The sequence below is a fragment of the Nasonia vitripennis genome, chromosome 2, assembly GCF_009193385.2.
Source record: "Nasonia vitripennis strain AsymCx chromosome 2, Nvit_psr_1.1, whole genome shotgun sequence".
NCBI classification, from domain to species: Eukaryota; Metazoa; Arthropoda; class Insecta; order Hymenoptera; family Pteromalidae; genus Nasonia; species Nasonia vitripennis.
The window spans coordinates 15352241-15379987 of NC_045758.1; the positions used below are offsets into that span (position 1 = coordinate 15352241).

A 27747-nucleotide genomic window follows, 5' to 3' on the forward strand; every position below is an offset into this window, starting at 1 on the left:
CGCGAGTCAGTCGAGAAGAAGGAGAGACGAGAGCTCGTTCGAGGGTGAAGGGTTGTGGATGAAATTTTTTCTTCGGCGCGGCTTACTTGTCATAATGAATTTATCATCTTATTACTTGATCGAAGTATTGTATTTAATAAAGGAATTACCATAAATTATGCTAAGTTCATCGTTATAGTCTTCAACAAAGTATCGTCCTATGTCTAATGCTACTGCGTTATGAAAAAAACGTTTCCTCTGCTATCCACGTCAGAGCGATGCCGTGCACTGGCTTGTTTCCGATTCGTAATTAGAGCTGAGTGAGGCCAGAACAGGCTGAGCAGGAAAATTCTCGCCCTTGCGGTAAAATGATTGCGGGGAAGACGAAAGTAAAGAATAAAAAAGAGGACGAGAGTAGTCGGAAGAGCGACCCCGAACGCGATCGCCGCGCGCTTTGTTTCTCTTCCCTCATAGTCGTCGCTTGGCCTCGACGCGAATGAAGAATTCCAGGCGGTCTCGGCTGTGTGTCTGTGTGTACAAGCTACTGCCACCCTTTCGCAAAAATTTATACACGCAGACGCGGAAACGAGGGAATCGAATCGCAAAAAATCGCGAACAACCGCGTGCACAGAGCGTATTTACGAACCCACTGTCTGTGTACTCGGCTGCCTTCATTTAGCGTCTCGGTTCGCGGGGGTAAATTGAAACGAGGAAATATGGGCTGCGCATATTCCTGGTAGATTTTTTTTAGTGCTCCAATTTTCTATTAAAAATGTACGTTTAAAGATTTTTTATCGCGGCAGAAAACGCTTGGAACATCAGCGTAGCTCCTTAATTGGCTCTAATTTTTAGTTTAACATTTTGTTGCATTGATTTACTTCTCACTTACGAATGAGCTACATCATCGTATTTCGTAACTAACGTCAAAATTATGTACTTCATCTGACCTAATTAAGAAAAAGCTCGTTGTTGCCATTCTGTATTCAAATTAACTTCACACAAATTCCAAGAAATTCTATGAATTTTTAAAAATCTCACTTCAATATTATAAGCTACTTTCAGTTTATTACACTTTACTATAAGATTATCCGAGCTTAAGTCAGTACTAAATATTTCATAGCTTGAAATTAGTTACATCTGCTATAACGGCCAGTTCGAACTCGGGTCGACTAAACTTATTGCCTTCTATATTTTCTAAAGGATTTTCAAAATTAACGGAAACGCAATTAGGATCCATTCACAAACTTGCGTAAAATTTGTACAAACAGTGATTTTAATTAGAATTTTTCTGCTTCCAGCCTCGTCAGTGCAAGCGGTGAGGACGACGAGCTCGGTGGTGGCCTCGACACTGATATCCTTGCTGCTGGTGTCCGCCTGGATCGTCCGATAAGCCGTGTAGCGGTGCTTGCGCTTGCTCTTAAACGAGGCGCACTTGCTACTCCGCAGACGTGATAATGTGCAAAAGCCGGAGCAGCAGAAGCCAGCGATTACCGCAACACACCGCATCTCTCGTAATCGTCGTAGTGAGAAACAAGGGGAAGGGGAGCGCCCGGAGGAAAAGGAAAATTAAAACTGTAGCCAGCGACATTTCGTGTAGTTATAACGTTCGAACGCTTGTGCCGAGATTCGCTAGACGAAGGCACTGGCGACAAGTCGCTAGATTTATAGAGCCAGTGGAGATGAGCCGCCGAGAGAAAGAGAGCAAAAAACGAAGCCTTTATTAAAGTAGAAGTGTAAGATGACACAGCGTGACGAAATACGACACGTGGAAACTGATGCAGACGAGACCTAATCGCTTTCGATGTAACATATTACGCATAAATGCAACGACGGTAAGCGATGATAATTACTGTGTAAAATTTCGCGTCCTTCGCGTCGCTCGTTCGCCTGCGCGCCTGTTTGTGTATGCGCGTGAACGCGGGAAGCATTCTATTATTTTTTTGGGGATGAAGTGACGCTTCAGTCGGTATACATGTAGCTTACACTGAGAAAAAGTTTTTATTATGTATATAGGTACATAAATTCGGTACGAACTTGTTGTCGTCTCTTTGATGTTGAATATGTATACAGGGACACTTTTATTGTCGTTGAAGAGATACACCCGTTTTAATTTGAAAACACAAATGATGATTTATTTATTTATGCATTTGTCATACCGAACGTGAGAGCTAATACAATATTCAACATTGAACAGGGCTGACGTGTTTTTTTACGACCCAATAAATGTAACTACAGTATATTTTAAAACAATTGCTCAGAATCGATGCACCGATTTCACCTGTAATATCGGTAAAACTTTTTCCCTGCGCGACAAGCCATTGAAAGGATAAATCATTGAAAATTGTAATCTGAAATTGTTTTTCGTAATTTGCTGTCGATTCCATTCATATGGTAATGCACTGTGAAAAGCCAAGCGAGAATTTTGATTTTGCGAAAGTGCATGTTTATAAAGTATAAAAAAGCGGTGATCGAGCGTTCAATGATGAAAACCAGTTCTGACAAAAAAACGATTATGTAGTTTTACTGGATGTTACAGTGTGAATTCTACGATACGTGTAGGTACGCAAGCGCATTTTCAACGTAGAAACATTTTATACGATTTGTCTACCCAATCAGATTTTTTTCTCAATAGGGTAGAACATATTTTTGAACAATGCGCGCTTCAAGTTATACCATTGAACATCAAAATACAAAAAACAGTTATCAATAATCGTTAGTACCCTACTCGTAGTGTAATATAGGGAATATCGAATGAACATATTACAAAAATATTATATTCGTTTCATAAGTAACGAACCCGAATCGCACCAGGTTTATCCCATAACCAACCGGATGCATAATACGTGCTCCAGTGCTAAAATCGTAATAAGGACAGGACCCTTTTTATGGGTAGAGCGCGAATATGCTTTTAAGTTAATTAATCTAGAAAAGTAACGAACTGCACACGGAATATATTTCTAAAGCAACTTTTATTGTATTTAGATAAATTACGAAAATGAATATTGACAGATAAGCTGGAATGTGGAATAATCCCCGGTATAGCCATGAAATACCCAATCAATAACACAGAGTCAATATTTGGAGATGAGCTCTTTTACGTTGCTTTTTGTTTCGTTGTAAAAATATTCCGCGTATGAATGAATCACTTTATTGCCGAAACGCTTGGGAGATTCTCATGAAATAATAACTAACCAATACTTATGGGATGACAATTGAATAAGCAAAATCCTAAAACTTTTTACGCAATCAAGTACCATTCTGCAACTGTAAATAAAGTACACACGATAAGCCAAAGCGTCATCATTGACGAGAAAAATTTTGAGTCAAAGCATCTCTTGCCCGCATAAATAATAGCCGCCATGAAACTATTATCGTCGTTCCCATAGCAGTACAAAAGCCTGCCGAATTAATCCTCGCGCGAGCTTTCCTTTTTTCTTCGCGCAGCACGGGCGCAAATACGACACAATATCGCCGGCATACGAATGCGCGTCGTCCAAAGAGAGAAATAAAAGGAATAGCGAAAAAGTCTCGAATGAGAGGGAGAGAGCGAGAGAGAATCGAGTAGCAGAAAGGACATTTCGACGCCTCGTCCACCGCCTCCCTCCCAATTCCGTCGCTTTAATTCTCGAGTCTCGCTCCACCCCCTATGCCTCATCCCATTCGAACAGAATCGCTAGATCCCATCTGGGTACTTCAGATTGAAACGTCAGATTCGCACTGGAACGACGACGAGGCGCCGCGAGAAGGAAGGGGGTCGCGCTCGCGCGCGCGCGCGCGGGATCGAATATTAAAAAGTCGAATATTATAATTTGTAAAAGTCCTCGGTAGCGCGGGTTGGGCGATATGAAAAAAAAAAGAAGAAGAGAAGAAGAAGTAGAAGGACGACGGCTAAAAAAGAAAAGCTCGTCGGGAGCAGCCGGCGAGTATAAAATGCTTCCCTCGCACCTACACTCCCCCGCGCCTTTTTCGGCGTGGAGCGCGATTGCATAATAATACCGTCAAAGAAGGTCGTAATTTTTGTCCTCCCTCGCAGTGAGGGGGATGAGGTATTATGGCGGAGTGATTTCGCGTTCCGATAAGTTCGAGCGACTTATCCGATGGCACGATTTTTATGCTCTCCCGCGGTTGTAATGTATATATAGAAGCGCGCGAGAAAGGAAGAGAGCCCGTTGGATGTATAATGAGAATCTTTTATGTCGGATGGTGTTTGTGCTTTATTTAAAGCGCCTCGCGGCTGCGTTAAAGAGATTGGAATTCTCCTTTATCGGCCTATTTCTCCGATTTCGATATCGAGGCAGCAGCCAGTGGAACATAAATTTTAATGAGACACGCCGTCGCGTCGCGGCTCGAAAGCAATTTGTAATACCTCCTCGCGCGCCCTCTCTCTCTCTCTCTCTCTCTCTCGCTCCTCTTCTCTTTTTTTCCTGCAGATGCCCGAACGAAATTGCCCGAAATTCATGCAAATCGGCCTGGATTACAATGTAAAATGTGTCACTCGGGGTCCGCGCGCTCGTCGGCAAAAATTAAATTCGCCAAACTTCCGCGCAGCCGCTTCTTCTCCCCCTCTTCCGCGACACCATCAAGACACGTGTCGTGCAGCGTTAAACGAATTCAGCTTTTATGCGGAATTATGCATAATGTGCGCCGTCGTCGCGAGTCTCTCTACTTTGCGTCGGAATGTGTGCGTGTGCGCGTGTGTACGAGTATGAGAGCAACAGGTTCAGCAGAGCGAAGCGAAAGAGAGAGAGAGAGAGAGAGAGAGAGAGAGAGCAAGTAAGAGGCTAAGGCTTTGCGATGGATTAAGGACGGGAGGAAGGACTCTTGAGGCTTACACAGATTTACCGCTGAGATCTCCGCGGTAATCGTGTCGCTAAAGCACGCGAATCGCTGCTTTTCCTCCGACGCTTCTTGCTTTCCTGCAGGCGGCGACGACTCTGCATTGCACGCGTTCGTTGCAAACGACTTGCACGGGCAAATTGTTTCACGAATTGTAATGTGCGTCGAGAGTTGAATCGTGGAATTGAATTGACGCGATGTGGAAGGTCAATTTTTCACTTTATTAAGAGTAGGAGAAAGCTTATGGATATTATTTTTCTGGCTTAATTTTGTTAAAAAAATGCAGAAAATGTAAAAAAAAAATAATAATAGTGAACGAGAGGAACGAAATAATTCGATTTCTTTTGTGTGGATTTCATTTTGTCGAGAGTTGAATACTTCTATATAAAACGGAAGATTTTGCCGCAATCACAATTTTCGATACGATTACACGCATTTTTATACTATACACATTTTAGAGTCTACAGGTGAAATTTCTTTGTAAATTTTAAAATATATTTGACGGAAATGTCAAATAAACAAATCAAAATGTGAAAAACGGTTTAGCTTTAAAAACATTTCAGACATTACAGTGCTGTCATTTGCGATAAATAGCGGCTTCTTTTTAATTTTTTTGAAATTCATAAATTGGTGGATCAATATGTTCTCATCAATTTGTATACGTTATTATCAAGCTAATATATTTTTAAAAAATACGCGTTAAATTTAACATACATGAATGTTGTTTTAAATTAATTTTACGGTGATTAATTGTAAAACACTTATATTGTATGATGTATAAAACGCAAAATACATTATTATAGTAGTGTATTTGCCGTTGTGTAAAGCTATAAGATGTTTTATGTCTATTTATAAGTTCACGTTTTCTTCGTCGCGTGCAGATATTATTTTCAAAAATCCAAACATTTTGCGTTTGTCACTTTGTCAATAATATCTGTACAAATAGTAGCATATTAGTAAAAATTATAAAAAAATGAGTTATCTTTTGGATCGTAACACTCGAGAACTTGCGAAATTAAAAAAAAATATTGTCTTATTATGATTGACGAGCACTTGCTAAGAGTGTTTCTTAATTTTATTAAGATGCATTTGTAACGTTAATTTTATAATAAAAACTGTTATTGTTATTGATTAAAGAAAAAAAAGGAAAAAAGATGGATGCGAGCGGCGTGAAATACGCGCGTCAAAAAAAGCAAATAGCTACGTAAAGGACGCGAAGAAACTTTGTAAATACAGGAGTAAATATATAAAATATAAATATAAGCCGTAGTTTACAGTGCGACGAGGATAACCCAAATAAGATACATGAAAAAAAACGACGAAGCCTCTGATGGGGTTATTTTGAATGCTGCTGGTTGAGAAGAACGAATTAATCTAACAATACTTGACCGTCTAGTCTTAAAGAAGCACTTCACAAGAACGAATTATTGCGAAGGTATACATGTATACATATATAAATACAGAAAATATAAATATATAAATATAATAATAATAAGGCTAACAGGGAGAAACAAAACAAACTATTGGATAACGAATATCACAATGTTACACGTTACACACAATGTATTATTAAACACTGTATATCTATGCTTTGCAGCGTTGAGTTGAATGTTGTTACCCGAATCCGAATGTGAGAGACTGTCGAGAGATTCCTATGTGATTAATTGACATCGGATATGTAATAAAAAATATGCGAGAATGCTATTCTCGCAAAACGATAAATCCATATTTTGATTTATTTGCCTTCCTCGTATCCCTTTCCGGCGTTTTGCACATCCACAAACTGTCACAATTCGACCAAATTTTTTCTTTCTACATGCTCTGGTAGAAAATAACGAACCATTTTTGTTCCTCAACCTTTTAACTAAATGGAAGCATGCGCAATAAGAAGTATCTACATACAATTTTTAACTGCAAAGTTATCCAACAATAATACATACATCCAACAAATACATCATTAATATTTCTACCATCGGGGTAGCTAATTTTTGTTTGAATCAAACACGCTTTATTCGAATCCGTAGCTTTAACTCCATGTTGCATCGCTGTCAAAATCAGTGAAATCCTTTCGAATAAAACAATGATAATCCGTCTCTCGAATACTCGATCAAACACGAGCTATCGAAAGCGCCATAATATTACACGTCAGTCACCGTCTCCGATATAGTCGGCCGCGCGTGTACGTGAGCACTTTCAGCGGAGAAAAAAGATCATACATCAATTAGAGACTTTTATTAATCCCAGTGATGCGAAAAGCCTTTACCTATCTACCATCCGGCGGATCAATCTGTCGCTGGCAGGGCTTTTCACAAACTCTCACTGCCGCGGCCGGGCGGTGTCTGGCTAATGCGGCTGCCTTGCTATAGCCTTTAAACAAACCGACGCTTGACTTGCCTTTCTCTCAACCTTCTCCGACCAGCGCGAGAGGGAGTATGCATACCAATTGAGGATTAATAAACAGGGATACGCCTCTCTTTTCCCTCTGCTGTGCGGCTGGATTTACGACTTGGCTCTCGACTGCTTTTCCAAAATTATAAGTTTTATGTGCAAAATTAGGCTGCGTCTATTAATTGCTCTTCTAATGTAGAGTCAATCATGAGATGAAATTCTACTTCTTGTACTCAGTTATGTCATGGTTACGAGCCGGATCGGAATTAAAACATTAAACACTTCTTGTCGCAAATTCATATTTAATTTCTTCGATATCGATGTCCCATGTCGAAACATACAGTTTAAGAAGCAATTGAAATTCTATTGTACAGCTTGAAACGTTCCTCAAATCTATTAGGCAAATTGTCGAATCGTAACGATCTGTTCTTCCCGTTGAATTTATGCAGATCGAGGTAACTTTACTTTGAGTGTTACTGTTGCGCATTTACAAGGCGTCCCTCGAAATTCAATCGATGCCATTCCGATTCAGCCTGGGCATCCGATTTCGCATTCGCTATAACTCGACAATATTTCCTTTCGAATTTGCATAAAAGTTACTCTTGCGAAGCAATTAGAACGAATTTCTCCCTACGACGACAAGGGTATAGCTTTATTCCAATATAAAAGTAAGAGTAAGATGAGATTATCGACTACAATTTCGTAAAGCCCTTACCTACTACGAGGCATTTTTTTAACGCTCCACTGTATAAAATACTCATTGGGCAAGTTAACGGCTTCTTTTCGGAGCGCGCAACTCGACGCTTGCGTCGTATTTTCTTTTACGGCGTGGGTGAAGGCAACCCCCTCTCTATCGAATCTTTCGTAAACTCCATTGTTCTTCTAGAAAAGCCTTAATCGATATGAGCATATACAGCGAAGAACAGATTTCGACCTTCTTTCCGAATAACTCAACGCAAGAGATACCTTCTGTCTTTCTTTATCCACGTCGCAGAGCAGAACATTCGTATGCTATGTAGGTTGTGAGTAGGTATATAATATAACTTGTACCTATACAGCACATGAAAGTTTTGTTGTCAAAGGCCGTACACGACAACTTGATCGTCCTATACGCGGCTGGCTGTGTGTCTGTTGGGGGACTCGAGGAAGAAAAAAGCCACGGGATCTTTTATGACCATAGTCATTATACCACCAAACTTGGTAAGGGATTTTATATCAATTTTTATATGATTTAACATTCCCGAAACCCTAATATCGTGTACGGGAACAGAATCCAAAAACATGTCTGTAGAAGAACTAGTATTATTACTTATACGTTTGTACTGATGTTTTTAGTGAGCCGATAATGCTAAGTTAATGATTACTAACCCAATATATGGCGTTATCAGAAGTGAATATTTCAGACCTTTTTTGACAGCTCGTTAAATCAATTATTGGTCGCTGAATAATAATCTTAGAACGAGTGAAAGAACTCAGAGTGAGTTCCGACAAAAGGAAAGGGTTGAGTGAGTGAAGGGTTCTTTTTAATTAACACATACGATTTCGCGGTACACAAAAAGCACTTGCTTTGGCGTAAAAACCCTCACGGTTTAGAGGGAAAAGCCTCAGCAAGTGTAAGCTTTATTGAAAATAAGGAAAAGGAAACTATACAAATAAAAGAAAGAGAACAGTGACTCTAAAAGAGAAAAAAGCGCTAGGCAGTCCTAACAGGAATCAGCGCGCGCGGGCCCTTCGCGTGCTCGCGAGCGGGACTGGCGGAGCGGCGGCGCGCAACTCGACGCATGCGCGCGCGCTCTCAACGTCGCAACGGAGAGCGCGCAGCGGCGCGAAATTAAAAAAGCCTAAATTTACTACACTACTTGAACGAATAAAACGAACTGAACAGTCGCAGCTTAGATTTATCGTTTAAATGAAGCAAAAATATGAATCGTCATGACTTATTCAACGTCGAATAGAATAAGAACAAAAGCGACTCGAGTAGTATTGATCGAGATGTATTCAGACATATGGCACGATTTCGAAAAATAGCTCTCAATTTTCCTAACTTTAGCTCAAGTTTTCACATGTCAATATAATATAATTGTACGATTTAACCTACAGTCAATGAACACACTACACTTTACTTTACACACCGACGCAAATAATCTACTCAGAACACGAAGTAATTCAAAAGCCTTCTCAGACCTTCGTGAACCGTTCAAAGGTCTCCGGCTGTTGTACTATTGTATATCTTCTCTATACACGTAGGATAACGAAGCCGGAGTAGAAGGGAACTATATACACACAGCAATGGATAACGTCCATCGGTTAGCCCTAACTTCTTCTTCTTGTGTCAAATCCCTCCCGGACTATCCCAGAAGTTTCGCAGTCCACATATTTAGGCTCCCCTCGTCTCGAAGAGAAATAATTCCCCTTAACCGCTTCGCGCGCGCTGGGAATAATAGACGACGGCTGCTCGGTTTATTGCCTCATACGCGCACGTGTATTATTATATTCTTGTAGATATGAGATATAACCCTTTTCCCAGCCGCAGTAGCACGAATATTCGCGGCATTCCAGCTCGCAGCTCCGCTTTTATATTCGTCCGCGGTACGAGCTTATGGCCGAAGGTATGCGATGGATTTACAGTGTATATAATGTGTACAGGACGATGATTAAGCCGCGGGGCCAGGGCTAGGTGTACCTATATATGCCGCTCGCGGATTTCAGCGGAATCCGATTTCCGGAACTTTTGCCTGTAATGCGCACCCTGCTATATATATATATATATATATATATATATATATATATATATATATATATATTATATACATATAGTTATATACAAGTGGCGGAGATTTCATCAAGGAGTATGGGAGCGCTATGTAGGTTGGATCTCGTTTTTTCGCGTATCGGGAAAAACTACATAAAAAAAAACGCGACGACACAGGATGAATATTTCATTTAAAAGGAGAGTTGTGCGCTATGCTATTGTTTATAGAAAATAATAACCTCTATATGTTTTGAAAACAAAGGCAAACACGCGCATAGTTATAGAATTTTCGGCAACAACAGAAGCCTACATATACACGATTACAATCGGTCTATTTTTTCGAATTCGTGGAACGCGATACGAACTCTGTTTGAAAGTGTGTTTGTATCTGGTTATTAAATTTTTTATATTGAAAAAACAAGAGATGGGCGGGATATATTATTATATATTATATAAACATATATGTTCCGAAAACAAACGCAAACATTTAATATACGTGAATTAAAACATTATCTAAACCAAAGTACATACTGTCAAATTCGTTATCCCGTAAAACAGCCGCAAGCTAGGTTATTCATTTATTTATATATTTCGTTGTTTCTCTTTGCTACATATAATACTACAATACGCAACACGCCGCGGGCAATTAATGCAGTACATCTCGAAAAAAATCAAAGTCGAATCGTATATAGCAGCGCAAGTACATACCCCTCGATGAGCTGCACAACCTGGCCGAGTCCCCTCTCGAAAGAAGCTGCACACAAGAGTGTACACGCGGGATCAGCGTAAGAAGCGGCAGTGAAGTTTAGTATAGCGCGCGCAGGTGCTCGAGAAACATGTATATATAATGCACCTATACAGGCAGGCCCTCGCGATATAGCGACCTAATAAAGCGAACAAGCGCCTTATGGAAGATGAAGGTACTTGTCGCTCTGGTGTGTGTTATGTGCGCGAGCATGTGTACGTGCGGGGGTGGGCGCGAGCTCTCTCTTTGCTTACTCGGTTAGCCTTCATACAGTGCTGGGGGTCGGAAAGAGAGAGAGAGAGAGAGTCGCCTCGAGGCAACACAGGCTGCAGCAGACTCCCGTATTACCGCGAGGCGGTAAATGAGGTCGGATTTAATGCGTAATGCGTCACGACGCCTGGCTCCTCTTCATCAAGAATTCAAAGTGAAGTCTGACACGGCCCCAAAGGCGCGCTTTTTTATCAAAAGCGAGCTTCGTCGGTCCTTTCTTCTTCGAATTGAGCTTTTGGCGAAGTTCGCGCGCGCGATAATTCGCCACGACCAAGCATGTTTTGCGCGCGCTTTTTGCGGGGATTAAATTAAGACGTTTAGGCAAAATCAAGCCACTCGCGAGGCACCAGGGATCTCTTCAATAATCGAGCAGAAGCTACTCGTGCATAATTGATTTTTTTTCTGAGAATCGGCAAACTTGTCGCGAGTAAGTAGTTAGCGTCGGGGAATATTTTATGCGCCTCGTGACGATCTAAATAAAATATTATAAGCGCACACTACGAAGAAACGAATCCGGCTCGTTGTAGCGATCGCTGAAATTCCTGCTGAAAGAAGCCCCTTCTTCTTCCCCGAAGCTGGAATCGAAAAGAATCTCAATTTTCTCCTCGAGCAAACAAACGGCGCCCGAAACGAAACAAGCCGAGAAACTCGCTTCGACCAGTGTAATAGCCGCGCGCGAGGGAGTGTACAGTGGGGCGTAGTCGGCGCGGCAAAGAAATTAAAAAATTAATCCACTGGACAATAATAGCCTTCCTCCCGCAAAAAGTCGGAGAAAAATCTGACGAGAACAGAGTACAGGGTAGGATAGTAGTAATCTTTCGCCGCGCACGGGATCGGAAATAACGTTACACACAGCATCGCATAGTGAGAGATATAGTCCAGCTCCGATACAAGCCCACATCCCTGTACACCGCGTACTCACGCGTCTTTTTTTCGGTGGCGATGGCAATCGAAAAATCGAGAGGGTATGAAAAAAATCATAAAACGGACGTAATGAAGAGCACTCGACCGATGCAGGCTGCCGCGCCACAGCTGGTCGATTTTTCATCAACGTCCGAGTAGGCTGCCGCCGCGTGAAGCTTCAGCGATTTCGCACAATGCGAGCACGAAAGAGAGAGAGAGAGAGAGAGAGAGAGAGGAGGGATAGATGTGGAATCATCGCGTCGAGCCATTGTCTTCGCGATATAACGCTGGCTATGGTGCAGCGGGGATACGTAACGAGAGTCCGCGCGCGCGCGGGGAAAAGAAGACATTGACCTGCAGCGCTTGTCTCGTCGCCGTCTGCTGGATGCGGGGAAAGTTGGGCCGCTTCGGCAAGTTTGCCCTCGGCTTGCTGGATCCTCGCTTGTGTACATAGTTTATGCTCGGCTTGAGGTCCCGAGTCTAAGTTTTTCCGCGTGGAGCTTGTTGATTAGTAATTAAATTAGTTAATTAAGCCGTACGCGTCGCGCAGTCTCGGAATTATTTAATTAAAAAGAGCAATTTCGCAGCGGGCATATACAAGGTGTTCGAGCGTTTGCAGGAGCGAGAGAGAGAGAGAGAGAGTGAGAGAGAGAGAGAGAGAGAGGGGGGGGGAGGATAGAGAGCGGAGCACGCGGAGCCACTTTCGAGTTTCGCGGTTTGAAATTACAATTCGAATTCCGAAGCGTCGGGATGCTGGCGTGGCAGCCGAGCTTTCGCTCCCACCCTCTGAACAGTAGCAGCAGCAAGTGGCCCATCGAGCGCGAAGCTCATCCGGCGGTAGAGCACGTTGGCCCCGTTCCTTCATCCAGGAGCGGGCCTCGCGCATTCTAGAATTGTAATCGCGCGGTTGCCTTTCGCCCTGCTGCTGCTGCTGAGCGTTTGGGCCCCGGATTCCATTTTAATTAATTTCCAGGCGCCGAGCGTGATCGACGCGCTACTCCTGCGCGCGAGCCGACCGTCCCTCTGTCCTATGGCGCTGGGATTGCGGTACATGCTGTGTATCTCGTGTACTCCATGTACTGCAGTCGCGGGAACTGCTGCGGTAATGTGTGTGTGTGTGTGTGTATGTGTGCTATTGTTGCATCGAGCGCTGTATCCACTTATTCCGCGGCTACCTCGCGAGCTGCGTGTGGTTATGATTTTCAGTCATTCGCGTACGCGAATATTTCAGCCCGACTGGTATTTCAGATGAACGGATTGTGGAGAGCGATCGCGATTTCGTGCAAACTATTTTGAGAGAGAGAGAGAGAGAGACAGGGGGGTGAAAGAAGCATCTAGAAAAGCGTCTACACCGAGTAATTGCGACGACGGCAGCAGAGCTCGACCGGTACAGTTGGAGCCGCCGACTTATTTCCTTAAAGACGCAATTTCCCTGAACCCGAATACCGACGTCTCGCTGCGCGAATTCGCGGGAAATTCGGTCCCCCTTGCAAATAGTCGCCATTACGCTAACCTCGCGATTTACTCCAGAGCCCGCGCGCTGTCTGCTAATTCCGGAAAATTACGCCCCCGCTGCCGCGCGCGCGCACACACTGCTATCCTCTATCTCGAACAACTTATTTTGCGCCCATTAAAGTCGAGGCAGGGCCTCTCGAACGAGCGGCAGATTTTCGGCAAGGTCGCGAAACTCTCAGAGGGGCTTATGCACAGATCAGGCTGCGCGACAACGGCTAAATTGAGTTGATTTCGGCGATTGCACGCCGCCGCGTCTATGTGCGTCTGGATGAGCCCGTGAATCGGGTATAGCGAAGGTTTGCTTATGCGCCAAGTAGTTTGGGATACAAGTTGAATGAGTTTTGTTGTGTTTGTGAATGAAAAGTAGCGTCGTCTGACCACAGTCTGATTTTTCTACTGAACCGTTATCAACGCACAAAGCACGCAAAATTATCATCTCCCTGAGTGCAAAGTAACGCTGACCCAGATCGGCGAAACCGTCAACGTAAAAAGGAAGAGCTCAAACTCAAAAGAGCAGAAGCAGAAAGCCGCCGGCCGGCGCCGCGGTAAACACGATTATCATATACGCGCAGCTTCGAAAGAGAAAAGAGAAGAATCTAAAAAGTAAGCTCATTTTCGCGCGACGCAGCGGCGCTGTATCAAACTCGAGGGGGGCAAGGCGGGAATTTCGAATCGGATTACGTGGCCGGGCCAAGCAGCGGTGGGCAAAGCGGCACGCGCAGCTCGCGTATGTATATATAAGCGGTATAGCAGGCTGCAGCCGCTCGGAAGACTTAAGGCCGCTAAGTATGTCCGGGACCAACCGTGTCTTATCAGTGATAAGCGCTTCCGATCCCGCGCGCCACTACCGTGCCCCGGCATAACAATTACCCTATTATTCCCTTCCGCGCGCTTATAACGCGCCTGCATTTGCCAGCCTACGCCACTTCCTTCCGCTATCTCTCTCGTCCCATCTTCTTCTTCTTCTTCTTCTTCTTCGTCGTCGCCGTCGTCGTTGCCCTCCTGCCGGATGTTTTTCCGACCTCCTCTGTCTCGATTATTTCGTGTTTTGCTGCGCGCGGATACGCACATTATCGCGGGCTGCAGCGCTTCTGGATTATTTAAGGCGTTCGAGGGGGAGTGCGTATGCCTTTTTTGTTGGTTTGACGCTATGGCTATATGGCTGCAGCGTTATTGCGGGGGCGCCGGAAAAAGGAATGGGACGCGATGTCGCTTTCGGAAAATTCATGCGTCCGCGTGTCGGATGGACGAATTTATGACGTAAATAAAGTCCCGGTTAATGCCTACACGCGACGACGCAATACTTTGTAAGCTTATTTTGTAAGCTTATTTTTAAGGAATTTTTTAATACAGAATCATGTGTCGATTTATCGTAGCTATATTCTTTAAAATAAAAAAATAAACTCATTGATCTCAAAGGAATCACGTTTTGACAAGTTTGGTCGAAGTTAAATGAAAATTGTATGCAACATTAAAACTATCCCGTTTTCAATTAATTTATTCCAATTAACAAAGTTCCTCTGATATTAAGAACAGAGTTGATGTAACAGGTTGCAAGCTCTCCCTTTGTTGTCCGCAAATTAATTTTTAACTATAGGTAACTATGGATAGTTTATGAAATAAAAATACAGGCGATTTTATTTTCGGATTTATCAAGGAACCGGTGCAAAGTGAAACGAAAAATAAACCGGTGAAATTACAATAAAAACGTCACATAAATAAAGAAAATTCCGGACACTCCACTCTTTTGCTAACTGTCTGTCTCCTCCCCAGCGAAGCTTTTCTTGAATTCAGTTTATAGGGCGATAATCGCGATAAGACTCGCACGCACGCAGAGACTGCACCGCGAGTAAAAAGGGCCGGAAAGGAGTGAGAAAACGAGGGTGGTTGCCAGGCCTTAATTCGCCGGAATTAGGTGCGGAATTAGAACTAGTCCCAGAGCCGTCGGTCTAGCACCAGGGAAGCCAAGTGGTATTGGCGGACGCAGCGGGGGAGGGATCTCGAAAAAGTGGAGAGAAAGAGAGGAAGGGTGGAGTCGAACGGCAGAGAAAGAAAGAGAGGGAGAGGAGTTGGAAAAACTTTACAAAACCTTAGCTCAAGTTTTGCTTCGATCGGGAAGTGGATGGAAGCAGCGGACGAAGGAGGAGAACAAAATATATATATATATATATATATATATATATATATATATATATATATATATATATATATAAAGAAGGAAGCGCGCGAGGGACAGAGAGAAAGGACGAGGCTAAAAGTTTCTCCAGGAATCGGTTAAGAAGTACTCCGAACTCGATGGACTCGCGTCGAGAATACTGAAAACCTCTCCAAATACCCGCGGTAACATCCTCGAGCTGCGGATATAAAAAAAAAGGAAGAAGCAAGCTATATAGGCATGCCATGGCAGAAAAGGAGAATCGCGCTCGGACGCAAGCTCGCGGCTGTGTATGCTCTTCTTTTTGTTTCGCTCCCGCGGCGCGTCAAAGGACCAGGATTTCCGAAATCGAAACTATATTTACGAAATTTTCGCTCGCGATCCTCCTGGTGCATAATCATAAGCCCACTACTGCATCTATAGCTATACGCGCGGAGGGCGGGCGCAAGCTCGAAAATGCAAATAATTGCACGCGAATTTTCAGTTAATTAGCGAAGTGACGCATCGCGCGAGCGAGCGAGCGTGGAGGGATGCAGCGAGGTGGGGCGCGAGAAGGAACTTTGCGCGCGGAATCTGGCCTGAATGGAGCCTAATTATAATTAATTTTACATTGTCCGTGGCGGGGTCTCCTCGCTGACTCGTTCGTATTCTCTTAAAACGCCCGGCCGAGCGAAAGAGAGCACTGCGGGTTTTCTATATGTATATATCTATACACGATCCGCGCACCCCTTGTATAACTAAGTTCCTAGCGCGCTACTGCGCCGCGGCGTCGGCAAAAGTTTCAACCGCGCGAGTACAGCGCGAGGCTCGCCCTTTATCTTTTTTTTTCCTCCGTTCGCCGTTGCTACCGCTGTGTCTTTGCCCCTTTCTCTCACTCTCTCGGGCCATCTTTTTCGACTGCGCGAAACACTAAACAATGTCTTGCAATTCCAGCCAAGTTTCGCCGCCGCGGCGGTGAGTGTGAAATTTCAGCGGATTTGCATAACCACCTTAACTCGCCGCTCGACGGTAGCTATATATACAGAATCGCCGGGAGCGAGATTTAGCGTTAATTAGCGGCTGAATTGAGAGTGCGCAAATTTTTCGTTGAGTTGCCGCCTTCTCTCTCTCTCTCTCTCTCTCTCTCTCTCTTTCTCTCTCTCTCTCCCCCTTTGTGAATATCTTTGCGTTGATTCGCTATTTAAGAGGCTAAACGGATTTCAGTTTAGTTTTTAATTTCGTTTGGACTTCTTTGTTTTACTTTCGCGCGAGAGAAAGCTACTGCAGACCGCCCGCTGAATGCATTGCATTTAAGAAAAGTTTCTCCGCGAACAGTTTCATTGCTGCGCTTGATTTCTTCGCTTTATTCTACCCGCCGCCATTCGCTCCGAAATACGTATAAGGTATATAGATGTACTAGACTATTCGATCGCACTTTCGTAGCTATAATCAGCAGTTTCGTCGTACGGATAACATCCCAAGAATCTAGCATCGCGGGTCTGATGTTAATTTTCCCGTAGGAGCGATGAGCAGTTAGAATTTTCCACGCGCGACCAAATTCCGCGCGGGAAAGCAAAGCTCGCGCGGATCCGGGTGACCGCGATCGTCCGTCGGTGCAGCGCGCTGGAAACTATGTCCGAGGGAGAGGAATAGCCGCTCTGATCAAGTTTGGAGCTGCAGAACGAAAATCCGTCTGCACTGTTCTACTATGGCCAATTGAGGCGAGGAGTCAACGACCGGATATACACAGACGGAATCTGAAAACTCCCGATCATTCGGGACTGCGCGATTCGACGAACGACATTCCGAATTATGATTTTTGGACTGGAAGAAACTCTGCGCGATATGTGCGGGCTATATCGTGTTTGGAATCGGATGGAACTTTTCAATAATTACTTTCACTTTATCAGAACAGTCAGTGATTTCATGTTAGTGATAAGAATGTTACAAGAATGCCCGTTTCATTGTACTTATGGTGTTTGTATGTCATTCTAATACATGAAAAGAAAATTTTAGTTGTTCACCAATAAACAAAATAAAACAGGCATGGCAAGTTACGTAATAATTATCTTTACTTTTTTTAAAGTTATTGCATATACGTGCATAACAAGCAAGCTAGGGTAGAGGGGGCCGATCAGTCCCGCGCGGCGCGAGTCCTTGCGAATGAAGTTCGCGCGCGGCGATGCGCAGGCTAATTACAACATACCTGCAGTGCGCCGCATAACTCGCGCCCCTGGAATTCCACGGCGCGCGCGAGCACAGATCTACGCGCGTCTCTCCCTTCATTTTACCATCGACTTTTCTCGTTCTTCCCAAATTTTCTCCCACGCACGATAAATAAGTTAGCCTCGCGCGATCGTGTTTTATTCTCGCGCGGTATACAATGGCAATCTGGGCTCATTACACTCTCGAATTATACAGTCGGTATAATTGTCGCGAGTAATTGAGAGCTCGACGCGAACCGCCGCGCTATTTGCTCGTGACACACGGCGCGTAGTTTAAATAGGCGTTTATACATTATATACACGGCGCGGGGGCGCGAGAGTTCGGCGCTTTATTAAGCGACAACTGCAGAGCTCGCGGCTTCGTCTTCGCGTCGGTGCATAGAATGCTAGCGCGCAGCTGGCTCTGAATTACGAGGCAAGTTTGTTGCGCGTTTGAGACTGGCGCTGTGTGCCGCTATGCTTTTTCGACGCTTGCGTCTACTCTAATTATCTTCGAATTGCTGTCTCTGGCTTTTAGCCGATGAACTTTCAAGGTGTGGAGGGAAAGAGGTACAGGGGCGTTTGTAGCTCGCTGGTTGGCTGTTGCGTAGGTATAGCGAGGCAGGCAAAAAGTCGCGCGAGTCGTGACAAGGCGCTGCTGCATAGGTATAATGTACTATACAGGCGAGAATATGCAAAAAGTTGCAACTGCGCGACGCCACGACCCGCTGCGCGGTCTCGACCTTATGTTTGTACGCTTTTTTTTTCATCTCTCCAAGTAGTGTAAAACTTGCATAAAGGGCGCGGGAACTTTGTTAAGGGATTGGCTTTTTATCCGCGCAGCTTTTAAGTTGCACATCTTATATACTATTCTGCGTAAATTAGATCGCGGTACGCGGGGTTCAGCTTGTATCGAGTTTTTCGTTCGGCACGAAGATAAGTCACATTGTATAATTTATTATGGTTTTTTATAACAAGAAAAGCTTGAATAAAATAGTTTTTTTTTTAATATTTTGACAGAGTACTTATTATATTGGCTGAATAATAATTATAGTTATAGCTTCGTGAAGCCCCCACATATACTCAATTCAATGTCAACCGTCTAAGTGGTAACATGTCATCAACAATATAATCTTTCGTAACTGCTCCAATATTGCCGTACAACTCGTTCTAAAATACTGCTTATTTAGCAATGTACAGCTAAGCAGAATCTTCTAAAAGCCGCAAGAAAAAGGTAAAGAAGCAAAAGCATTTTCTAGTATTCGAAAACATAAGTTCATACGAACAACAGTAAGGACGCTGCGTTAAGATAGTATTTGGCACCGCAACTCTCACCTCGGAACTATTGTAGTATCGAGGTTGCAAGAGAATTATGGATCTATGCATTCGCATGGAATTTTTAAGCTTATAGTAGGCTAGATATATTTTGTAGTGTAAAAAGTATTCATCAAAGTTTTACGCATGAACGCACGAAAACGTTTTTCTACTCAAATTCTTAAAAGGTTAAAACAAAATCCAAACTGCATATTTATTAAAACTATCTTTATTTAATGCCTAATATTGTCGATTATTGTCATCACCTTTTTCATTTTAATATCAAAATTCCCGCTCACCTTTACGCATGCGCAGTGAACGCTGTTTTGCGCCGACGCATGCAGGTACGAGCTTGCAGACGATAATAATTATACTGGTTCAGCTGACAGGTATAATATGTTGCGTTTCTCCGCTTTTTCGCAAAGTCCTCCCAGAAGCTTGAACATGTTTAATCTTCAAAAATACGATTCGTTGTGAAGATCAGAAAAATGTTTCGCAAAGATCGTAAATCTGTTATATAACCTAATATGCTTAGCTGGATTCGCCATTCGTGGCGATAATAGTAGCTCTTCTGCTGTGGGTGATGAAACGACTCTTATTTGCTTCTGATCTGCGAACAACTCTACGAGAACAGGTTGTTTGTTAACCTCCGTTTCGGCAACGTTTCAATCTGCTAGTAGTTTTCCGAGTCTTGAAAATGTCCAAGATCACTCAAAGGTCAAATTCGGGAGATATCTCCGGTTTGGAAGATATCGAGCCGCCTTTTGGAGTTTTTCTTTCTGGAAAATACAAAAAGTAAATGATTTACTATCGTTTAATTATACTTTTAGAGCTCAATAGTGCGAGAAACAAATGAATATTTTTAATACCTACATCCATACATATTATCATACATCAGTAGTATTTTAAAATAAATGTTCTATATTTTATTTGCTTCATTCAAATTGTTACTTTAGCACAATCTCTTTAAGCAGAACAATCAATTACAGTCATGGATTAATTAAACATAAAAATTTTATTGTTTATTCTTGATTTTCAGGAGTTTTGCATTTGCAACAATCAAGGACCGTTTGCCAGTTACATTGACTCGAGTAGTAGATACGCTAAGTCGAAATAAAGAAGAAATCTTAAAATTGTATGGCACGGTGAGTTTGAAAAGATAAGTGACATGATAAATTAAAACTGTACTTTCCAATAAATACATAAAATGATGATTTTTAGCAAGGTGTTGAGGAAGCCAAACAAATTGTAGGAGCTATTAGCAAACTGAAAAATGAACTAGTAACAAACAAAGCATTACTTCCTCTAAGTCCTGTGCCAGGTAAAGTCGATGATGATGCAGCAGTGTGGAATGAAAAAATTGAGAAGTTGACTAAAGAGCAGGGTGAAACTCAAGCCTGGTTTAATTCAATATGGCTTATAAGTGAATGCTACATGTACCGTAGGATAGCACAAGAATTTGCTCTAACGTATGTTATCCAACTTTACTACACATATATAATTATATTTTTTAATACTTAATTTAAAAATCATATAATCAAAATCTTTAATTAAAGAAATACTTTGAAAACTTACGACCCTTTCGAAAGTCAAAAGAAGGAAGGTTACTTCAAAGCTGTTGGGAGTATAGATCATTTAGCTAAACATATAATGAATTTAATTACTACAAACCTCAGCACAAAAGAGCAAGAAAATAATCTCATTGATTTGATTAAACTAGATCTGTGGGGCAATAGGTAATATTATTTGCATACTTCTTGCTATGCAAGCAAACCTAAATTTAATGCAAAATTTTTGCAGATGTGATCTATCGTTAACTTCAGGAATTGTGGATTCGCAAGAACATAATCCATTACACTTTATAGAATCACTGGATAAAGAAATTTTGGTTGATAATAGTAAAGATGTTGCCAAACTTCTTAGTCAAAATGTTCAGTGTGAAAATAACAATTTAATCATTGACATTGTACTCGACAATGCTGGTTATGAGTTATTCACTGATTTATGTTTGGCAGCTTTTCTGACAGAGAAAAAGTATATCAACAAAATAAGATTTTATGTAAAACGATATCCATGGTTCATCAGTGATGTTACAACAAATGATTTTCATTGGGTCATTGAAACAATGACCAAAGCAGACAATGAAAATATCAAATCATTTGGAAAATTTTGTGATCAATGTGTAAAAAAGGGCATATGGACTATTGAGGTTTGTCATGATTCCAATGTAATCTTCTAAATGTATTAGTCTTCTATATTCAGTTATTTTTTGACATATTTCAGGAAGAATCTTTTTGGACAGAACCATTTGATTATTCTGAAATGAATAATGCAAATCCATCGTTATATAAGAAGTTATCTGAAGCTATCCTAGTCATTTTTAAAGGTGATCTTAACTATCGTAAGCTTTTGGGTGATATTAATTGGAAATACACAACTGACTTCTTACAAGCACTCCGAGGATTCAGACCAACCAATTTACTAAGCTTGAGGACACTGAAAGCTGATTTATGCGTTGGCTTACCTGTTGGAAAAGCAGAAGAGTTAAAAAAAGAAGATCTTAATTGGATGAATACTGGTAGATTTGGACTGATTCAGGCTTCCATTAAATAAATTATATCACAAAACTCAAACTTTCAATTCTACGTCTTAAAAATTTCGATATGATTGTTACTATTTTCCTAAGGTTTTCATAAGTTGTTTGTATTACAAGAAAATTTGTATTATATCAAGCGTGCATTGAGTCTGAATAATGATCTGCAAAATAATGCTAAAGAAATATTCATGTACATACAGTTAACTATTATTATCAAGTGCCATTGTGTGGACCAGTAAGGACTTTAATCTTTTAAATTATTATTGTAACATCTGTACCTGCCATTTGATTGTAAAATATTTTCTATCAAAATAATATACATAAAAAACAAACTTAGATGATATCTACCGAAAGTTGAAAAACAGTGTATATTTTTTTTAACCTAAAGTACCTTTCAAATGTTGACTTATTAAAAATAAATGTAACTTAAATTTGAGATAATTTAAAACTTAGTTACATGAGCAAGAAATTCATTTCTATCATTTTTGTTATTCATTTTATTACATTTACTCTTAATACAATATTTAATAGTAATAATATGATAATGATAATAAGTAACTATTATTCATAAGTATATGATATAATATCCTTCTTTTCTATGTAAATTTTTGTACAATCATCTCTATGTCGAATTAAAAAAAAGGAGATAACGATCGAGCCAAAAATTCACACTATGATTACATTTTACTGATAACCTTCTCGAAAAATGTCGAAAAATCACTCTTCGATGCTACGTCGTCTCGTCTTTGATTTACTTTTTCATAATACATGACAATAATCCCACATACGTTCTACTTCATTCAAGTTCAACATATAGTTTCTCTTAGAATATATATTAACAGAAAAATTAAAACCAATGGAATATTCTATTAACAAACAATTTATCTCTCAATAACATCTTGTAATCCAAAAAAAATGCTAAAATCAAGTTTTAATTTAAAACACAATAAAGACTGTGTCGTTTGAAGACTTCTCAAACTTGTGCTTCTTCATACTTTAACTGTAAGTTTCGATGCATTGTACCGAGATTGACGCACTCATTTCTTGGTCAACTCTACGTTTACACAAAGCAGTCGAAATATTTATGATCTCGCAAAGTTTATCGTATTATCGTTAAAGACGAAACGTTCACTCGTCATCAGCAATTCGCAAAAGTTACTGTACACAACAACAGTTCTCACGACTGTCGGTATGCTGGAGCTTGGCCAGATATAGAAATTGATTTGGTTTTATTTCGAAAATGGCATGAGCGATGCGTCAGCCGAATCTCAGTGTAACATCCCACACAATGTTGTCACTTTCTGGTTCAATTATTATTCGTAAGCCGTGTCTCTCTCCGCAAATCGAGAGATCAAATGTCACCAAAAAACCAGCCACCTTCGATCGTCCTACCTCGTTTGTTTGGCAGATCTTCCAAAACGAAGACTGCTCATAAATAGTCTTTATTTTTAAAAACATGATTCGTACATTCTAGAAAAAAGTATAAGCGAAGCCCTATCTTGGCATCTTCCGTGCCACACGTAGAAATTTATTTGCTGATGTAGCTAAACGTTTTCAATTGATGTTTTTACTGTAATCGTTAAATAATCGACAACGAACGCGTAAGATAGAATCGATAAAAGATGAAGTCTGCGGTAGCACAAATTTGCTAGAGCATTCAATTACAGTAAAAAAAAAACTTATGCTCTCGTTGTTACTTCCTAGGACTTGTAGCTGCCACAGCAAATCATTTCTACTGATGCGGTTTGATTGGTTCGTAGGTCGTTTACTTCCGTGTATCTGTTGCACTTTTATTAAATTCTGGAAATCTTATTGCAGCAGCAGTCGTTACTTGGTGAATGCTGCAAAGACAGCCCACAGTACAGGATTCGCATTGGGTTTTGCTGCCTCAGATTCGAAGTCTAGATCGAGAAGCGTCCTGACTCGGCGCATTGCTACCTCATAGTCGTCATCGGACAGGGGGGCAAACGCATTTTCGAGAACATCTGCTGCATGCGCAAGAATTATTAGTGCCAGTGTGCGTCGGTCCATACGGCCGGCGTCGTTTACCCATCGACCAAGTACCGCTTCTTGTATCTGTAGGAAAAAAAACAAACATTTGTAAATTCATACACATTCATTCTACCATATTGGCGCTTCTGTCTTGTAAAATAACTTTCGTTACATACAGTAAGTACACGCTATAAAACAATGTTATGCGGCATTTTTAATAAAGCAATTTTTTTCAACTATTTTGACACCTAATATCAACTTGAACGAAATGATGCAAAAAATAATAATAAATATTAACACATGATAGAACCTCATATGTAAAAAATAAGTAACTATCTACAAAGAAAAATTAAAGAAAGACTTTTTAGGTGGTTCTGGAAAACAATTATTAATTTCTTATGAAAAATATTAAGAATATGAAAATTGCAATAATGTTTGTGATTTCATGATTTACTTTTCGTAGTATTAAATTTTATATAGAAACTCTTCTTTCTGATTTTTTGTACATACATCAACTCTACTTAAGTTTTGTATTTTACTAATAAAAATGTCGTAACAAGTTACAGTTAAACTTCAATACAGCGTGTCACGGCAACTTCTTAATCGATAAGATATCGTTGATCTAGATAACAGCGATTCTTGCATATGGTACTGCATGTCAAATTTCCGCAAACATGATTTTAATGTATGTTTACCCACGTATTCGAATAAACTTAGATTTAACTTTTTTAATTTAGCAGAAAAATCCGCTAACATTATTTAAATTGTTAGATCAATTCAACAAATAAAAAAATCATCTAATCTGATGTTATTTTTAAAATAGTATATTATTGTATGTATTAACCTATTATAAAAGGAATGTCACTCTTTTAAAAAAAGGGTATTATTGAAACCAATTACAATGAAAATTAACCCTTTTTTCTAGATATTATTAATACAATAAAAAATTGTTGAGACGATAAAGTCATAAAATAGGGTTGCAAAACTTTTATAGGATGATTTAAATGTTAGTGGATTGATTCAGAAAGACCTTACAAAACTGGAATTTACTAGGTAACATCCTAATGTAAAATTATCTTTTGCACAAAGTATAATCTAAACTCTAAATAATAATCGACAAATTCTAATTTAGGCATTGCATTAAATATTTTGTGCAATACATTACATTAATATATACACTAGGTAATCCTGTACCAATAAATAAAAATGTATACTTGAATACATATCTTTATATCTAATAGACAAAAATTTGTTGCAAAAAGTTTACCTTCCTCACAAGTCGAGTTTTTGCAAGATTATCCGTTAATGGGTGAGTTGTCATATCAAAAAGAAGAAAATTTTGTTTTTCTGTAGTTAAAACTCCTTTTTCTACAAGATTTTTTGCAAGTCTTTCTCTGACATTTTTTAGCTGATAACGTAGTTTTAATGGATTCCATGTTTCCCCTATTATAAAGATTAATGAATTATTTTAATGCTACTACCATTCGTAAGGCTGACATTAAATGAATCAAATACAAGAAAAAATGCAAAAAATTGTTTGCTCACCACTTAGGTATTCAATCCAACTCTGTACTGTTTCTGGGGGATCTGTTTCTTTAAGGTGTTTCAATGCCTCATCCAATAAAACATCTCCTGTAGGAGCATTATTCTTTAACAACAGCTTTCTGCTCAACAGTCCTCTTTTCCTCATTCCTGCCTTCTCCAATTCTACGCGTCCTCGAAGTCCAAGTTCTGCCAAAATGCATCCACGCAGTCCTGAGCTTATGCAGTCATTCCAAAAGGAAGTGTATCCCTGAAAGTAATGAACGATTCTGTTATATTTGTAAGTCAGAAATAGCGATGACTCAACCAACAAGAATTTACTTCAAGTAAAAGATATCCTCTTTTCCTCCTTGGAACAAGTTTAGAAAAATGGAATATCAAGTAATTTTTGTTCTAACTCTGATCTATTTAAGAGAACTCATTGATATTAAATCAATATTTCTTAACTCGTGAATGTAGGAATCCCGTATTTAAAACTTAGACACAGATGTAAATTTTATTTCGAAAGGTCTTACTTTGTAGATAAGCTTTAATTTACATCATTCGGAACAATAATTTATATTGGGAACTTATATATTGAAAGAAAAATTATAGAGTATCCCCTTATACATCTTACGCACCGGAAAAGCAAACCATTAAACATGCTCCTTTGGAACATCATGGCTTATCGCGGCTCTTCAGTATCAACCGAGTAGTTTGTAAGCATAAATGAAGATTGATTAACTAGAATAGGTGTTTTTGGATATTATATTAAATGGCATTGACTTCTCCCCCCCGGAGCATACGCTGAAAACCTACAACCAGAAACACGTGTGTCAGCATTTAGGCCACGTACTGGAATCAACGGAAGTTGGAATAGATAAGAAAAGCAGGCAGAACAACATACTGCATAGAAGCCTGCTCGAAAGGGAGGAAATGAAACAAAATGAAACGGAGTGGTTAGAAGAGATAAGAGCTGGCACAGACCTCCTTATCTTTGAGTCCAAGCAGGAGCACCTCCTCCATGAGCGTGAGCCTGGTTTCCTTGTCGCTGTCCTCGTCGAGGGCGGGGTTGGAGTTGAGATCCTTGACGGAGGAACCGTCCGAGTCGTGGGGCGACTGTGGATTCGAGTGGCTGCCCTGGCCGTCGTTGGAGCCATCCTGAGTTCCGGTACCGTTGCCGCTGTTGGCCGTGCCGCGACGCCGCTGCACCAGGCCATCCGCGCGGTTCATCCTGCTTCGTGATTGATCTGCGACGAGGAGTATCGACGACGGGACGAGGGGCCGATCGGGAGGAGGACGTCACTGCTGTTTCCGCTACGTCTAGTGCTGCTGGCGGCTGTTGCGCTTTGGCGAGGAGAAGCTGCCACGCCGTGGCATCAAGACTCGCGGCTCAGAGCTGACGATGATGATTGTTGACGTTCGGGACCGCGACAGCACGGCATATCTCTCGGCAAGATGGCCTGCGAATCGACGACGGCGACGGGCGAGCGACGTCTCTCTCGCTCGCTCTCCTGATGCGCCTACGGCTCACTCTCACTATCTCTTTCCCGCTCCTTTCCTCGCGGCCACGACACTCTCCCTCGCAGTCTCCGCACCGCCTCTCTATGGCTCTTTTTTCACCTAGACTCCACACGCACGCACGTAGATGCTGTCACACACTCACACAGCTCTCTCTCTCTCTCTCTCTGGCCTTCTGCTACGTCTTACGTCTACGTCTCCTTCAGCAGCAGCAGCCTGCATGCAGCTCCGGTTGTCGCTCTCTGGCTCTCTCCGTCCCTCTCGGCGCTGCGCGGGCGGTCGTTGCTTTGTTGTCAAACGCGCCGATCGCGCGAGCCCTGTCGAAATCAGCGAGTTTTATTCGGCGACTAGTGTGGCTACCTATATACTTATTATTATTCGTCGGGATTAATGATCTCGAGAGCGAAACCAACCTCAAAGCCGAGCTGCTGACTGGGTCTGGTGGTGCGCGAGCGCGAGAGAGAAGACCGAGGCGTCGCGAGCGTGCGCGCAAGGTGGCTCTGGTTTTCCCACTATATTCCCGCTAGCTCGTGTCGCTTATTCCTGGCCGTCGCTGTCTATAAGTATCTCGCTCGCACGACCAGCTCCTCTTTCCTCCTCCTCTCGATTCGCGTATATAAGCGCGAGTTTAGGACCAGTTAGTTCACAGAGAGTACTATACCTGTACTTACCACCTTTAATCGTACTACTATAGCGCCACCGCTCGCTCTTAATTTGCGCAGTTGGGTATATATCTGTATAGATAATACATATATCGTACGATGACGTCTGCTCGGAGCGCGGCAAATTTAAATTTTCATACATAAAGTGTCTAGAAAATCACACGTCATTCAGGTAGTGAATCGTGAATGCCAGATAAAGTTATACGATCGCTACGGATATAAAGTTGTATTTCGCGAGAAAACAGCTTTGTTTACTCAAGATCGCAACTGCGAAAGTTGTTTATATTTTTTTATTTCATTCAACATTTTTTGAATATTCGATTAATAACCATCACTTATATTCTTGACCTTTGGATCGAAGCGTTTTCATAACTATATGCATTATTCATGATCATACGGAGAACGTTATGCCTCG

General features: G+C 41.3%; 3 protein-coding genes across 4 annotated transcripts in view; 2 read left to right on the top strand and 1 right to left on the bottom strand.

The window, feature by feature from the left end:
* Positions 1 to 6537, top strand: part of LOC100121068 (lachesin) — a 149613-nt gene extending 143076 nt beyond the window's left edge. For both annotated transcript variants that reach the window (XM_031922889.1, XM_031922890.1), the window contains one exon: positions 1278 to 6537. In XM_031922889.1, the coding sequence (XP_031778749.1) occupies positions 1278 to 1369 (92 nt within the window). In that variant the 3' untranslated portion in view covers positions 1370 to 6537. The remainder of the gene's footprint in view (positions 1 to 1277) is intronic.
* Positions 6538 to 19415: 12878 nt separating this feature from the next.
* Positions 19416 to 21998, top strand: LOC100121092 (damage-control phosphatase ARMT1). Its single transcript, XM_001604627.6, has 6 exons — positions 19416 to 19835; positions 20080 to 20185; positions 20262 to 20509; positions 20597 to 20776; positions 20841 to 21249; positions 21324 to 21998. Exons 1-6 carry the CDS (start codon positions 19738 to 19740, stop codon positions 21651 to 21653), a joined length of 1371 nt encoding a protein of 456 aa, XP_001604677.1. The 5' UTR covers positions 19416 to 19737; the 3' UTR covers positions 21654 to 21998.
* Positions 21999 to 22118: 120 nt separating this feature from the next.
* Positions 22119 to 27362, bottom strand: LOC100121117 (Golgi phosphoprotein 3 homolog sauron). The gene is made up of 5 exons (XM_031922574.2): positions 27084 to 27362; positions 26137 to 26987; positions 25174 to 25420; positions 24896 to 25071; positions 22119 to 23712 (listed from the first exon to the last, which is right to left on the bottom strand). Exons 2-5 carry the CDS (start codon positions 26380 to 26382, stop codon positions 23464 to 23466), a joined length of 918 nt encoding a protein of 305 aa, XP_031778434.1. The 5' UTR covers positions 26383 to 26987; positions 27084 to 27362; the 3' UTR covers positions 22119 to 23463.
* Positions 27363 to 27747: the final 385 nt, after the last annotated feature.

Excerpts from the sequence above, each read along its gene's own strand:
- LOC100121092 (XM_001604627.6), top strand. The coding sequence starts at position 19,738 with ATGTCCAAGATCACTCAAAGGTCAAATTCGGGAGATATCTCCGGTTTG. Across the intron at positions 20,777-20,840 it reads CTAGATCTGTGGGGCAATAG|ATGTGATCTATCGTTAACTT; the intron begins GTAATATTATTT and ends AAATTTTTGCAG. Across the intron at positions 21,250-21,323 it reads AGGGCATATGGACTATTGAG|GAAGAATCTTTTTGGACAGA; the intron begins GTTTGTCATGAT and ends GACATATTTCAG.
- LOC100121117 (XM_031922574.2), bottom strand. The coding sequence starts at position 26,382 with ATGAACCGCGCGGATGGCCTGGTGCAGCGGCGTCGCGGCACGGCCAAC. Across the intron at positions 25,072-25,173 it reads TTGGATTGAATACCTAAGTG|GGGAAACATGGAATCCATTA; the intron begins GTGAGCAAACAA and ends TCTTTATAATAG. Across the intron at positions 23,713-24,895 it reads AAACTCGACTTGTGAGGAAG|ATACAAGAAGCGGTACTTGG; the intron begins GTAAACTTTTTG and ends TTTTTCCTACAG.